The following is a 15,041-nucleotide window of genomic DNA, read 5'->3' on the forward strand; positions in this document are numbered from 1 at the left end:
TAAATGGAAAGACAAAGCTCAAGTTTTATAGTAGCTGCATTTAAATAATGGGTATTGTATTCCAAGACACATACTTTTAAAACCTTGCAGCAATGAAAAGAGAAATTCAGTGTTTGAGCAACGAAAACTAAAAAGACAGTTGTCACATATGTAATCCTTTTGAGTGCATTTAAGAACAACAATTAAATATTAGTTAATGTGTTTTTGGTAAACCTCTTGAAAGTGCATAACTGCCACTGAAATGCACCTTTTTTGAAAAATGTTGTATTCATAGGTCCTCTTTATATTTCACATGCTGAAACAAGGACAAATTCTTTTCCATTTGTGTGATTTGAAATGTGATGTATTTCTTATAAGCCTTTGAAGACAGAATTACACATGGGGAGGAATGATATTAAAAAAATCAGAAGAGTAAAATAAGCTAATGCAACAGCCTTTGCAGTCCAACAATGGTAAAATTTAAATGGCTTTGTCAGAATTTGAACACAGGGTTTACGTTTACCTCCACCACTCAACTATTTGCAGGTGCTGCAGCATTTTACTTGAGTTTTATCTCATTTTAACTCATTTATTAAAATTCAAATATTGTGGCATGATACCAATTTTGCCACAGATACTTATGAATGTTATGTTCTGTAGTTGTCACAAAATAATTATCACAAATAATAGGGTGCTATTTTTAATTACTCATGTTGTAAATTTGTCCTTACTGTATTATCTCTAAACACCAAATACTATAACTTTTTTTTGCTTCACTTCCGTCCTGTTGGAGGCGGTAGCGTGCACTTCTGTTGATTCGCCACTTATTCACATAGGAAGAAGAAGGGCGCTCCATTCGTAAGGTAGGAATCGGACAGAAACGGTGTAAATAAGAGGGCAAAACCAGACGAAAAGCTTTAGACCGTGTGTTGTGTTGCTCCAGAGCTGCTCATACACTAACAGCATGTTTTATTCGAGGCACAAATTTGAGTCTTTACTAGCCTTTTGTTCATTTTTCACCATGTTTGTCCGCGCAGACTGTTTTCGTAGAGTTGTATGGACCGATTGCAGGAGGTCATTCCCGCTTGCTTTATGTAGAAAATACAGAAGCTCAACTACTTTAATCAAACGTCCACGTTTCCTAGTTTAAAACTACTCATTCCTTTTGTAATTGTACCGTTAACATTAGTAAACCACTCAGCAGCTGTGAAGATATTGTTGTCCCAGACGCCGAACATCGTTGATTCGTCAAAGTGCTATTTCTTTGCTTTCAATGACTCTTGACCGACTTAGAAAAGATGTTTCAAAATCGAATATTCTAAAAATAATCAACCAAGGTATAAATCCCACAACACTGCTTTAAAACACAGTTACGTCTTCGTGACATTCCAAGAAAATCATTTCCAATCAATTAACATTCATCTTGAAAAACTTGACACAAAATAAGACAACAAACGTGGACAGGATTGTGCTAAATTTAAACCAACTTCCTTTAAGCATATTTCATTATCTGATAAAATAAGAATATATATATACAGTATATATACTGTATATATATATATATATATATATATATATATATATATATATATATATATATATATACAGTATGTTGTTTATATATATATATATATATAGATACATACATGTAAGTTGTTTATATTATATCAGACCAAGTCTGATGCCATGTAATGGAGGTCATCATTGGAAATGATTTTCTGTGGTATAGAAACTGCTTTTATATAAATTGATATTTTAAGGAAAAATTATGCGGCATAGAGGAAATAGACCAGACTTAAAATGTCTTATTTAAAATTTTTGATTCTGAACTACAGCTCATAAAGTAGACTAGATTCCCTAAAATTTGTGAAATAACTATTCATTCAAGCTTCCAGTTTCATGTCAACTTAACATTGCTTTCAACAAGCAGGACAACTTTGTCTCTTCCTTAATTACTTTACAGCTTATTTCAGCTTACCGTGTTGGTAATGTACTTTTCAATATAATCCTCCACTGACATACATATAGTTTGTTGTCTTTTTAATTGAGAAGACACTTCTGGGCAGTTAGACAGACATTTGAACCATTTGCTTATTAACCCTGTTAGGTGGATAATCCTAGATTATCGGTCTCTTAAACCGTACTGCAGTTGTAGAAAGGCCATTAACTGAAGCAGCAGTAGTGAATGCACGGTGTTGCTACCTTCCACTAACAGTAATTGCTAAAGCTGCAGATATGGTTCATTTTTCCTTCCTTTTTGTTCTACTATTTTGTCTTCCTTTCCTCCCTTCCTTTGGTATTATCACATTTCTAAGGTTATTAAATGTGCCTTACCGTGTGTGTTAGTTTTCATAGTCCTGTTTTCCTTTGATTGTGCCAAATGGACCTATGTTTTTTATTCTTTCTTCAGGATGGGGAATCTTATTTCTTCCAGTACTGGGAGCCTCTCCAGTACAGCCTGTGTACAACTTGTTCAGGTGACTAGTTGTTTACAAATCTACCTCGTGCTTTTGTCGTGCTACTGTTAAGTGGATGCCCTTTGAAGCTCACTAATAACTCTTTGTATTTTAGATTTATGATTTAAGTCAAGAAATAGTATTTGAAATATCTCTGACGACAGATCTATGTATAGTTGCTTCTCAGCTGGGTTCCTGCTCTCTTTAATCTTTTGTCTGCATACACATCGTCTGCCGGTGTGATCTTACAGATTACCGCAAGTTGTTTTTCAGTTCAGTTTGTAATTAGAATTATTAATGAAGTGAATTTGATTTTTTTTTACATAGACAGTTTTATTTTCAATTATGTGACTTACTTTGATATCTATATTAAAAAGCTAATTGTGATGGAAAAAGTATAGAGTGTATGCTAATGGTAAATCATGGATACCTAATGAATCCTGGAAATATTCAGTGAAAGCCTTATAGTGGGTTAATTTCTATTTTCCCTCAATCTTTCAGGAGATGGTGTCACAGAACTGTGTTGTCATATTCTCCAAGACCACCTGTCCTTATTGCAAAATGGCCAAAAATGTGTTCAATGAAATTGGTGCCAATTACAGGGTGATTGAACTGGACCAGCACAACGATGGGAAGAGACTTCAGGAGGCCTTGGCACAGTTGACTGGTGTCAGAACAGTAAGAGTGTTAGATCTTAACGTGGGACTTTTAATGAACAGTTTATTTGAATTTTCGAATTTAAAAAAAATTATATATATATTTATTTCAGCCACACATAAGACCAAAATTATTCATACTCTGGCAGATTTTAGTTTCCTTTGATTTTACTAACAAGTTTCTTTTGACTGGAAGTAATATTAATGTTTTGAAGTGAGCCAAAAAATGTGAAAACAGGGTTTGGAATGAATAAAGCAGGCTAATTAAGCTTACAATCCTTTGTCTTCGCCCAATTGTAAGTTTGAGTAAAAGCTGGGTGTTAATCAAACAATTTAAATGATCTCTACTGATTCTTTCAAGCAGAGTGGTCAGAAATCCGTCCAGAAATGTGTGAGAAGATGTTTGTTGTAGGGGGGAAAGGAGGCATTTTTTTTCTCTTTTTTTGCAAATGCTATTGAAGCAGTAGTCTCTTAAAGCTTTCCCTGTAGGTGTCACAGATTAAATTTTCCTATGTTGTCATTGTTTATTTGTTCAGGTTCCAAGAGTTTTTGTGAACGGAAACTGCATTGGGGGCGGCTCTGACACCAAGCAGCTCCATCAGCAGGGAAAGTTACTGCCACTCATCGAGCGGTGCTCCCCCTGCTGTATTACCGAAGGATCAGGCAGTGGACACTTTGAACCCTCTAAATGACTAACCGTTGTTTTAGCCTTTTTAAATCCTCTATTATTTAATGCTTTGCTTAATTGTATACTAGAAGTTACAAATTTTTTGAACATGTCCATGCTCTTGGTTTATCAAAGTCAAACAGATTGTTGATGTCCAATTTGCTTGTATTTTCTCATAGATGTGAAGTATCAGTATACATTTTATTAAAATCTCCCATCTTAAAACATAAGTAAACCCTGAAAGCACTTCTGTTCCTTTGTTGAATTACAAAATAAAAGGGAAAAAAATAGCTTTAAACTTTAATATGTACTGGAATTGGGATACCTGGAAATACTAAAACACCTGATTATAACACACACTTTACTATGCTGCTAGTCTGCAAATCTTGGAGAACAACATTATGTGTATTTAAGAACTTACTGTTCTTTGACATTTTAGCAATAGCTGTGAATGTCTGAATGTTTACTAGAGAATAGCATTGATAAAAAAAAAATTCCAATGCATGTCAAAGGTTCCAGGAGAGCCTAAATAGGAGAAAAGTATTTTTATTCCTGTACGTCAGATGTACATTATTTAATAAACATGAAAGAAATACCATTCTCAAGTTCCAGTGCATTTGTCTGCATTTCTCTCCTCTTTTGGAGATGATTTTTTGGGGGGTTTTTTTGTTTCTGTTGACATTTTAATATTGGAGCTTATCAGTGAATTACAAGCAATAATAAGATAGAAATTATAATGCACATTTTCATTGAATTAAATGCTGTATTTATTGATGTGCTACTGTATTATGATGCATTTCTACATTTAACATTCACAAAGAGTCATAGGCATACAAGTCGAAATATTAGACCATAACGAATATATATTTATTTTTTGCAAAGTGGCGGTAGCACCCCACCGGTGTGTCCTCTAAAACAAATCGCGCGTACCCAGCTAGAACACATTGCACCGCATAGAAGTGAGGTCACTGCTACAATTAATTAGCCTAGCTAGCGTGTGCACCGCTAAGCTATAATAATTTGATAAATATATATGTTCTGAGGGCTTAACTGTACGGTGGAAAAATGTCTGGCAGCGCAGGAGAATGGTGTCTGATGGAGAGTGACCCCGGAGTGTTCACGGAGCTCATTAAAGGTTTCGGTGAGTGTTTCCTGTCCAAACGTTGGCAGCTCGTTCAATGTAATGTGGCTATGCGCAAACGCTAGCTAGTTGCTGCAAAGCTAACTTCTAAATTAGCTGGTGGAGAGTAATTTTCTCCATTGTGTGTACATATAACCAGCTGAGAATCTTGATCTGGCATCTGAATTTTACATCTTTTAAACATTTGCATGCGGTAACTGGGTAGCGGTCGATGACTTCATCAGGGAAGCTAAATAGCTAGCATTACTCAGCGTTCAAAAACGACGGCGCGTAAAAACAATCCGTAAAGATAGCGGACTTGTGTTTGTTGTCAAACGTGTAAAGACGCGTGTAAAGATATTTAATTTTTTCCGCTATTTAAATGTTAGTTTAATGCTGCTTTTTTATTTGTCAGGCTGTAAAGGGGCTCAGGTTGAAGAGATCTGGAGTATGGAACCAGAGAACTTTGAGAACCTGAAGTATGTTAATATTCGCTACTTGACTTTATCGCACGCCTTCTCTTAAGGTGTAATTTTTAATAAATCTGTTCTGTCTCAGGCCAGTCCACGGGTTGATTTTTCTCTTCAAGTGGCAGCCAGGGGAAGAACCAGCAGGATCAATTGTCCAGGATTCAAGGCTAGACCACATTTTCTTTGCTAAACAGGTAAATCCTTTACAATGAAACCTACTCAGCGAAGGTTAAACAAACCCAGGACTGAAAGAAGTTTAAGTAATAATCGTTTCCCTTTGTTTTCTTTAATGTTAAACAGTTCATCCAAGATAATGTTTTTGCTATTCTTTTACTGCATGAATGTGAAATTTAAAATTCTATTGTAAAAAAACATATCTGTAGCACACAGGTTTTCTCATTGTGGTGTAGGTTTGTATCTTAAACAATTAAAGAAAAGGGAAAATTTAAATGTTTTCACGGTTTCTTTGAGATGAAATGTGAAAAGGGTGGTGTTCATTTGGATTCAGTCCCCTGGAGTCATGTCAAAGAAGACTCGGCTCTCATGTACACACTGAAATATTAAACTGATGTTTTGATTTTTTTTCCCACTATGGAACTCATTTTCAAAAATAATATTTTTTTCCTGTTGTTCCAAAACATCAGATCCATGTGGACGCACACCCTAAATGGCAATATATTTACGGATACACCTAGTGTCTTCCCCGTGTCTATAATATAAAAACATTGATTTAATTCGAGCTACTTGAAGGAAATATATTTGCATGAACAGCTTATAAAAAAAAATGCTAATGCCACAAAAATGTTATTGACCAGTAAGAATATCTTCAATACCGTTTTTCTGTTTAATTGTTAGTATTGCTGCAGCCCTATTCCATTTCCAACAGCATAGTGTGAAGATGCTGCAGATCCTTATTACTGTTAATCAGTGGTTGTTCTGTGCGCTTTTAAATGTGTGTAATTTATGCTCTGTGTGCCATTTTCAGGTCATAAACAATGCATGCGCCACCCAGGCGATCATCAGCGTTCTGCTCAACTGCTCTCATCCGGACATGTTGCTTGGCGACACACTGACAGAGTTCAGAGAGTTTTCTCAGAGTTTTGATGGAGCTGTACGTAAATGGTATCTTTGTATACTTGCTGGCTTTTTTTCAGTTATGATGGGAGAAGAGATAAACAACATGACTTGAATATCTCTCTCCGCCTCTGCATTTTGTGATGCCAGCGTTTCACCGTGGGTTTTATAATCTTCTGCATGTGCTTCTCAGATGAAGGGTCTGGCTCTCAGCAACTCTGAAGTGATCCGACAAGTTCACAACAGCTTTGCAAGGTGAGCGCTTTCCCATGTCATCCCTAAGCTCTTTTCTTTTTAGCCTCTTGTAAATTTGTAAATTAGCTGCTGAATTAATATGTGTATTCTGAAATACAAGTCAGTTTCAAAATATTCAGCATTCTTGACTGTTTTTTTCAATCTAATAACATAAAGAAGACGTTTTCCCTACAGTTAATACTAATATTTCATTGAAAAAGTCTTTTGCTTTATGTTTGCTTTAGTTGTGTCTAACATTAACATCAGAATTTGTCCCATTATGTTTATCTTTGACTGGGTTTTTATGTGTTTTCAAGACAGCAGATGTTTGAATTTGATGCAAAGTCTTCAGCAAAGGATGAAGACGCCTTTCACTTTGTGAGCTATGTTCCTGTTAACGGCAGACTGTATGAGCTGGATGGGCTTCGGGAAGGACCAATCGACTTGGGTGAACAAAATGATTCACTTTATGCATGTTTTAGTTAGTTAAAGTTTCTGTATAAATTGTAAAAACAAAAAAATGTAAATCTTAACATGAGATCTTGATTATCTTTTGATAGTGATGTACTATACATGCTTGTGGAAACAACAGATTTTCATAGTAGTGTTTTATGCCACAGGTACCTGCAACCAGGATGACTGGATCAGTGCAGTTCGCCCAGTAATTGAGAAAAGAATACAAAAGTAAACAATATACGGAAATAACAAGTTTTTACAAAAAGTTTAAGTCTATTAAATGCTGAGAGAAATTCTTGTTTTCTTCTTCAGGTACAGTGAAGGAGAGATCCGATTCAACCTGATGGCCATCGTATCCGACAGGAAGATGGTATATGAGAAGAAAATTGCAGAGCTCCAGGCTCAGCTTACAGAGGTAAGAAGCAATGAGAAATAATATTACTTTTCTTATTTGAAGGCTTAACTGCATGCTTGAATTTAAAATAAAAAATGCTGTTTACACTTGAATCATGCATTCATTTTATTACCTTAAAATATGCTTTTGCAACTGTTTATACTTTTTTTTGCCTAGTAAAAAGCCCAAAATTAACCAACTAAAGCCTCAACAAGCGGTTTAGTAATTGCTAAAATTCCATGTTTTTTGTCTTACCTTCACTAGTAAAACAGAAAAAAAAGTTATCACTAAGGGAATTGAGGATTAATAGTCCCTAAAGTTGATTCACAAATATGTCAGTCTGTTATCCTTTTCAGAAATTACCTTAAAGAATTTCTGAAACAGCTTTGCAAAAATGACGATGAAACCACGTATTTGAGACTTTTTGTTGTTGTTGTTGGATAATCTCTCTACTGCTGCTTTTGTTGCAAGTGCTGACCATTTTGCTCCTTTACTGTTTTCTACCTCTGCATTCCTGACTTTGTTCAGGTATGAAATTATGTTAACTACAAGATGGTTATCAACTATTTTGTGTCAATTTATACCTGTCAGGGAGACGTTTCGCATTTTGTTTCCACCTCTCAGTTGCCATCTTTACCCTCACTAACTTCTCAAAACACCACTAAGAAGTGGCTTCAGTCTTCAGAGGGATGAAAGTGTGCATTGCAGGGTCATGTTGCCAATTGAGGGAATATTGGTTGTGTACTTTTTTGTTTATTCTTTTTTTTATTTTAGGCCCAAATTACATTTATCAGAAAAACTAACTATAATTGTGTAAACTAACTAACTGTAAAACCTTAAAGCTCCACCAGACTTCACACATGGTTGTGGGTTAGTTTGTGTTCTCACACGGTGGTAACCACCTGGTGACGCTCATTCCCACTTTGTCCCTGCATCCTTCATTTTGCTTTAGTGAAACACCACTCCACTTTAAAATTTCTATCTAAGAGTTTTTAGCCATTTGACAACCTCTGTAGGTATTTTGTGAAAAATTGTACAAATATACATATTTCTTCACAGCATCTGATGAACATTCCTCCAATTTAATGTGAACGAACAAAACCCGTTTAAGTGAAACATCAGCGTTGCTGTCTGAGTAAATTTCTGCATAAAACACGCTTCTGACCACTCACAAAACACATTGCAGAGCTCTGTTGAAGTAGTTCTACATGGACTGATGTCCAGAAATGGTCCAAACAGGATCATTCAGTTTTTGGTACGCGATTAAGTCAATGAGAGCAGATTTCAATGGTTTGGGGGAAGCATGGGTTAGCCTTCAATGTGAAGTCATCAAACCAGGTTTTGGTGTGCATATATGTAATTGGTAGCAGAACTCAAACCAGTTGCATACATGTTAAATAATGCACCAGCTTTCTCTGCTTTCTTTCAGGTCTGGTCTGCCATTTAGGATTTTCTAATTACAGCTTTCCTTCTCATTGCTGCAGCCCATACAGTCATTTGTATACATTTAGCTTTGATACATTTTTAAAAAAGAAGCTGCTTGATAGAGGTGTTGGTTTGGAATCCAGCAGTAAATTAAGTTCTTACAATATTATCCCTGTATGTATATACATAAAGAGTACATCAATATTTTTCTACCTAACTCAAAACTGCATGCAGCATTTTTCGCTTTTTATGAGTGAGGCGTGAAAGACGCACATAATCAGTAGTTGTTCACGTTAACCATAAGCTGCCTGAAACTTTTAGCCTTTCCAAAATTATTTTTTGTTCAATTAAGATGGCAAAGAAGCTTATTACAAAATCTTGATTAAACATTTATATTGCTGTGAATTTTGTTTCACCACCAGAGGTCAGCAAAAGTTTTCTTTTCCTAACTTCATGTAACCTTTTCCAGAGTGACATCTTTTAAAGCACTGCCCGTTTGTCTATTTTCAGACGCACAGATCAGAAGAAGATCCTTCTGTATCCAAAGAACTGTTTAGACTCTTCTTTTTTCTAAATCACCCTTTCAGTAATTTTTGTTTTCATTACTATGTTTGCAGGAGGAGCCCATGGACACAGACCAGAACAACACATTTCTTAGCTCCATCCAGTCAGAGATTGCCAAGTGTCAGCTCCTTATTGAAGAGGAGAACCAGAAGCTTAAAAGATATAAGGTTAACAACACAAAATGGTTCATAAATTTAGAGCTCTGCTTTATTTGATCATTTATCCGTATTTATTGGTTCATTTATCCGTCACAGAACAAATGTAGCTTTGCCCAGCTCTTTTAAATTCTGCTTTCTTGCAGATTGAAAATATTCGACGAAAGCACAACTACCTTCCCTTCATCATGGAGCTACTGAAGACATTGGCAGAGTACCAACAGCTAATACCTTTGGTGGAAAAGGTAACAATTCTCTCCCTTTTGCAGTTTTCCACGACTTTATTGACTCTGGGTTCACAGAGTCTGAGAATATAAGTGCCATGACATTTCTAAACGTCCACCATTAAGCATGCCAATTAATTTAATGAGCCATCTGGGTGCGACCTGCAGGTACTCTTTGTGGGCTGAGAATGAGAGATAATTCTTTCCGAGGAAGATAAAAGGCTTGTTAAAAGGAAAATAATTTCCACTTTTGATGAGGCACTCCTTTCTAGAAAAGTGCCAAATGAAATGACTAAACTACTGCTTCAATTTTTATTTTGCACACTAGACGGCATCACCTGTGAACATTATATTTTCAAAAGCAAAGCAGGTTGATTTGTAAGAAAAAGCTAAAACCGTTTAATTGTCTTTTGTTTTAACACATGTATGCTGTACCAATTGAAACATCATGGTCAATGTGGGTTTTTCTAAACAGGCAAAAGAAAAACAGAGCGCTAAAAAGGCTCAGGAGGCCAAGTGAAGAACACCAACACTGACTTCATCAGAGAAGTTTCCAATCAGACAAAAACACCCAATCATCCTGAACACTGGAGTTACTCTTTCGTCAGTGAGCCATGTACAGATTCATCAGTTATCTTCATGAGAGCGAGTGTGGACGGCCTGCGGCGCTCACGCTGTGGCTTCCTGTGAATTATTCAGAAAGAAAGAACTGCAGCTGCAGCACAGAGACTGTCTGATGAAACGCGGTCCCCATGTGTTTTTATTAGCGCTAATGCATGTCTGAAGGAAAAAATGTGGTAATATTTTGTTTTGTCTTATTTTCATAATAAAATGTCTAGACATTTGTGAGTTGTTTGGTTTTCAGAGATTTAATTTCCATCTTGCTCTTTTTCACCCATCTTCTGGTTTATATTTTAAACCAGAGGATGGTTTAAAATATTGTAGATAGAAAAGAGTAAATTACTTCCAAAAACTCTCTGACATATTCTAGAAAAAACATGGCAATTTCTGAGTTTGAAAAGTGGAAATTTTTTGACTTTTCAAACTAAGAAATGTCCAAGTGTTAGGGGTCAATTCTGTCTACAACAGTCTTTATACACCGTGGTATAATCTCGTCTAAAGAGATTCAGCGCTGTTAGTCAGACATGAGTTTTTACCGCCACCTGCAGTCGAAGCGATGTAATAGCATTTTAAAAGTGTTGCTGGAGCGATCACTAAGTCTACATAATCCATAAGGTATCACTCAAACATTGGGATGTGGTTTGCCTGCCATTATTAGTTCATCTAATATTTTTTTTGTGTTATTTGATTTTGAGTCATTAAAACTTACAGATTATTAAAACAAATGTTAAGTAAAAGAACAAAACAAAAATGGATAGTAAATGTTACTGTCACAACTTCCTGGAGAAGACGGACATTAACACCTTCAACATGAAGCTGAGGTCACACATTGTTATTAAAGATGCTGGTGGTGGTGAAACCAATCATTTATGAATCGTTGAGCTCAAAGAAAAAGTGGGGTAGGAATAAGTGTACAAGTAACAGGGCAGCCATAGTCTACAGAGGATTGCCCTTACCGGGATTAAGGAGGAAAAGGAATAAAATGTTGCACTACGTTTGGAAATCAATGTTGCAGAGTCTGGAGGAGGGAGGAGAGACAGCAATGTATAATTACTGGAGGACCAGAGTTAACTTTCCAGTCAGTAAGGCGTTCTGGATAAATATGAGCTGTCTTTTATCAAGACTAAAGTCATCATAGCCATGTGCTTGGGCATTTGTGAGCACTCCATGCTTCCATCTGCTGAAAAGTGTTATGGAAATGACAATTTTATTTCCCAACAGAACCTAACACCTACCCACACTGCCAAAAGTGCCAATACCTGGTTTAAATTCCATGATATATCACGGCCAGAATACCCAGCAAACTCCATGGCATGACAAGTTTATGCAGCAACTCGTTCAAAAGAAACCCAGACCATGTATTAAATTTAGCATAGCGAGATTTCTCAATATTTTGCAAATATTACATTTTTATGCAATTTCAAATCCTCAGACATTATTTGGGGTTTTCATTAGCTGCAAGCTGTGACGTCTTGAAATAGTGTGATCTACATGATGTGATAATTTAATAGTTTTTAATTTAATTAGTTAAAACTGTTTTTTGATGATGAACAAATTATTTGATATTTTAATTTGATCTGTATATGTAGCCACATGGTAACCAGCTGTAGTTTTATTTAAGTATGACTGATAAAACATTTTTGTTAACATATAATCTCATTTTGTTAGAATCATTGTGTTGCGATTGTTAGCGTTTTGACAAAGCATGGAATTGTAATTTTGTAAATAAGACCAATAAAAGAAATCCAGTCCATCAATTGACTGTCTATACCTGGTTGTCCATGCGACAGTTGGTGCCAATGCAAACTCCATGCAGAAAGACGTCATGCCGGATTCAAACCCTGAACCTTTTTGCTACGATGCAACACTGCCACCAACTGAGCCACTGTGCAGCCCCTTTTAAAAATATTCATACTTAGAATTGTTTTAAGTTCTCCAAGTTTTTACGTGTTTTTGGATTATTTAGTATATATGGATTAGTCCCACGGTTTAATCTCAATGATAAAGTGAAGCCATTGCATCTGTTTATCAAAGGGCTTACAATGAGCTCACAAGGCTTCTGCGTCCAAGACTTGTGGGGATATACACAAAATTATTTTCTGAAACAGAAATCCACTCATAGATCAACCAAAACAGCACATGGTTTTCCATTTCTTAGAGTTAGAAATATGTTGATGTTCCGAACTTTCTCTTCCCATTTGAATCAGCATCTGAATGGAAACTTACTGAGAATGCACTTATTTGCTTTAATTGCTGCTCTTGAACAGAGCGTACTTCTAAACCTCTGTGCATTCTGACGCATCTGCAGTCTGCTGACCGAAGTAAGACGTGGCCAGTTTCTAATTTTAGATCCAGTTTACATATGCACCTTAAGTACTTATTGGACCCGATCCCAGGAGTCTGTTGCCAGGTCAGTGCATGGCAACGGATGAAAAACTCATTGGTCTTACTACCAGCTGAGGGGAAAAAAAAAAATCCTCTCTGTTTTATTATTCTGTCACGACACGACACGTGAACGAGCAACTAAAGTAGCAAGTATTCTGTTCAGCAGAGGTTTTTGTATACCCTAATCACCACGCTGTATTTAGCTCTTTATTGAATCCACTAAAATTATCTGTGTGTTTGACTAGGGTCACGGGACAAAGTACCGCAGTTGACAGACGGGGAACACAAATGCTATGAAAAAGAATGAAGTCCTAAATAGCAAGACTGCTGCATAACGGAATGCGTATTTGGTATGCCTACTTGGAGGGGCAAGGAAAGTTTATTTATGAAGCTCATTATCGCACACAGTTCCTTAGAGAGCTGAAGAGGCCCATTGCTAAAAACGTTTCTGTTCAAAGTATTTAAACATAAACCAAGTAAATTAATGTAACCTGACATCAAATGTCAGAAAAACAACACAGATGACAGGAGGTGCAGGCTTTCTTTTTGCTTATAGTTCAAAATGTTTCCAACAAGCACAACATTTTAGACATTGAAGTTTAAAAAAATAATAATAATCTGCAGTAATCATATAAACATAAGGAACATCTCTTCTTTTGCTGTCATAAAAACCTTAAAACAAATACAAAGAGTAAATTGTACACATTTACTCAGTCGACTACACCCACTTTTATTGACACAGGCCAGAAATAGACTGCTCTCAGCTGCAGGCACAGAGAAGAAAAAAAAAAGAAAAAGAATATGTTTCCAGGTAAAGGCAGCAGGAGGTGTCAGGAGCAGGATGCTTGTTTCCTCCTGCTGCAAGGAGTTCTCAGCCTCTTTGAACGCAGACATACGCCAGACTGGAGGAGGATTCAGACTATCTCTTCTTCTCCACTGACAATCTAAACACTCATCATTGTTATTATAGTCAAACAAAGAAGGGTGTAGTATTCCAAAAAGATAAGGAATGCTGTAGTTGTGTGACTTAGCAAACTGTTTCTAATAGCTAGGTTCATTGCAGACCTTTGTCCTTTTGCCATGGGTAAATGACTGCTATTTAAATTACTCCTTCTAATTTAGGCTGAGTGACGCTGACTGCGTGGCATCTAGAGAATTTTCCACTAAAATTAGCAAAGAGACTTATACTTATTGAAATGGCCTTCTGCATGAATTCCCACATGTAGTGCCTTCCAGAAGTTTTTATGTATCTTTGTAACTTTGTTGCAGCTGAAATTTACAAGCTGCAACAAAGTTCACTTGTATTCATGCACAGCACTTAAATAAAACTATGTATAGCTGGGAAGATAGAGGAAACAGTAAAATCTGAAAAGTGTGGCATACATTTGTATTCAGCCACTGTTACTTCTACACAATATAAAACTAAACTTTTTAAAATATAGTCCACCGATGTGTAATTTAATCTCAGTATAAGTACAGCTGTTCTGTGAGGTTTGTTGCAGGACATAATTGACCTAAATTGTTAAGACTTCCAAGGGAAGGAAGTGTTGGAATGAAGCTACAGAAAGGTTATATGCAGAGTTAGGTTATAAAAATTTAACATTCTACAAAACTCTGTTCAATCTGTAATTGAACATAGACCCAGTCCAACTGCCGCCCTACCAAAACATGTCTGTCCACCTAAACTGACACAGGGTTAAGGAAAAGCTTAATCACAGAGGCACCCAAGAGGTTAGTGGGTAACTCTGGAGGAACTGCAGAGATTCACAGCTCAGATGGGACAAGAATGACTCATGGAGGCCTAGTCCACAAATGAGTTCTTCTTGAAGGTCATTTTCTGAGTGCATTCATTTGAAAAGGTGGACACCGCACTTTGAATCATTGTATGACATCATATGTATCTTGTGTAACAATAAATGTAATTTGTGATTGCCTGATAATATTTTTGATACTTGAGTAGCTTAAATAATATAATTACTATTCTAAATCAACCACTAATTTCCAAAAACCTTGGTCAAATCCACAAACATCTATGGATTAAATGTACAAAAGCATTGAAGAAAGAGTGATCTTAATGTGGGTGAAAGATCTTGCAGTGAAGCTGAGATTCTAATGTATAGGTTTATGGTTGAACTAGATCTATAAAGAACCACATTCAAGG

General features: G+C 36.2%; 2 protein-coding genes across 3 annotated transcripts; both read left to right on the forward strand.

The window, feature by feature from the left end:
* Positions 1-777: 777 nt before the first annotated feature.
* On the forward strand, positions 778-4,363 carry glrx2 (glutaredoxin 2). 2 transcript variants are annotated; one of them, XM_028026683.1, is made up of 4 exons: positions 778-842; positions 2,390-2,456; positions 2,937-3,113; positions 3,628-4,363. In XM_028026683.1, exons 2-4 carry the CDS (start codon positions 2,391-2,393, stop codon positions 3,781-3,783), a joined length of 399 nt encoding a protein of 132 aa, XP_027882484.1. In that variant the 5' UTR covers positions 778-842; position 2,390; the 3' UTR covers positions 3,784-4,363. The 2 variants fall into 2 exon arrangements, with proteins under 2 accessions (XP_027882484.1, XP_027882485.1); XM_028026684.1 differs by lacking the exon at positions 778-842 and adding an exon at positions 849-1,316.
* A 333-nt stretch (positions 4,364-4,696) lies between these two features.
* On the forward strand, positions 4,697-10,727 carry uchl5 (ubiquitin carboxyl-terminal hydrolase L5). The gene is made up of 11 exons (XM_028028268.1): positions 4,697-4,899; positions 5,294-5,357; positions 5,437-5,542; positions 6,334-6,459; positions 6,616-6,677; positions 6,974-7,104; positions 7,277-7,340; positions 7,425-7,527; positions 9,549-9,662; positions 9,797-9,895; positions 10,350-10,727. Exons 1-11 carry the CDS (start codon positions 4,824-4,826, stop codon positions 10,392-10,394), a joined length of 990 nt encoding a protein of 329 aa, XP_027884069.1. The 5' UTR covers positions 4,697-4,823; the 3' UTR covers positions 10,395-10,727.
* Positions 10,728-15,041: the final 4,314 nt, after the last annotated feature.

The sequence above is a fragment of the Xiphophorus couchianus genome, chromosome 9, assembly GCF_001444195.1.
Source record: "Xiphophorus couchianus chromosome 9, X_couchianus-1.0, whole genome shotgun sequence".
Lineage (NCBI taxonomy): Eukaryota > Metazoa > Chordata > Actinopteri > Cyprinodontiformes > Poeciliidae > Xiphophorus > Xiphophorus couchianus.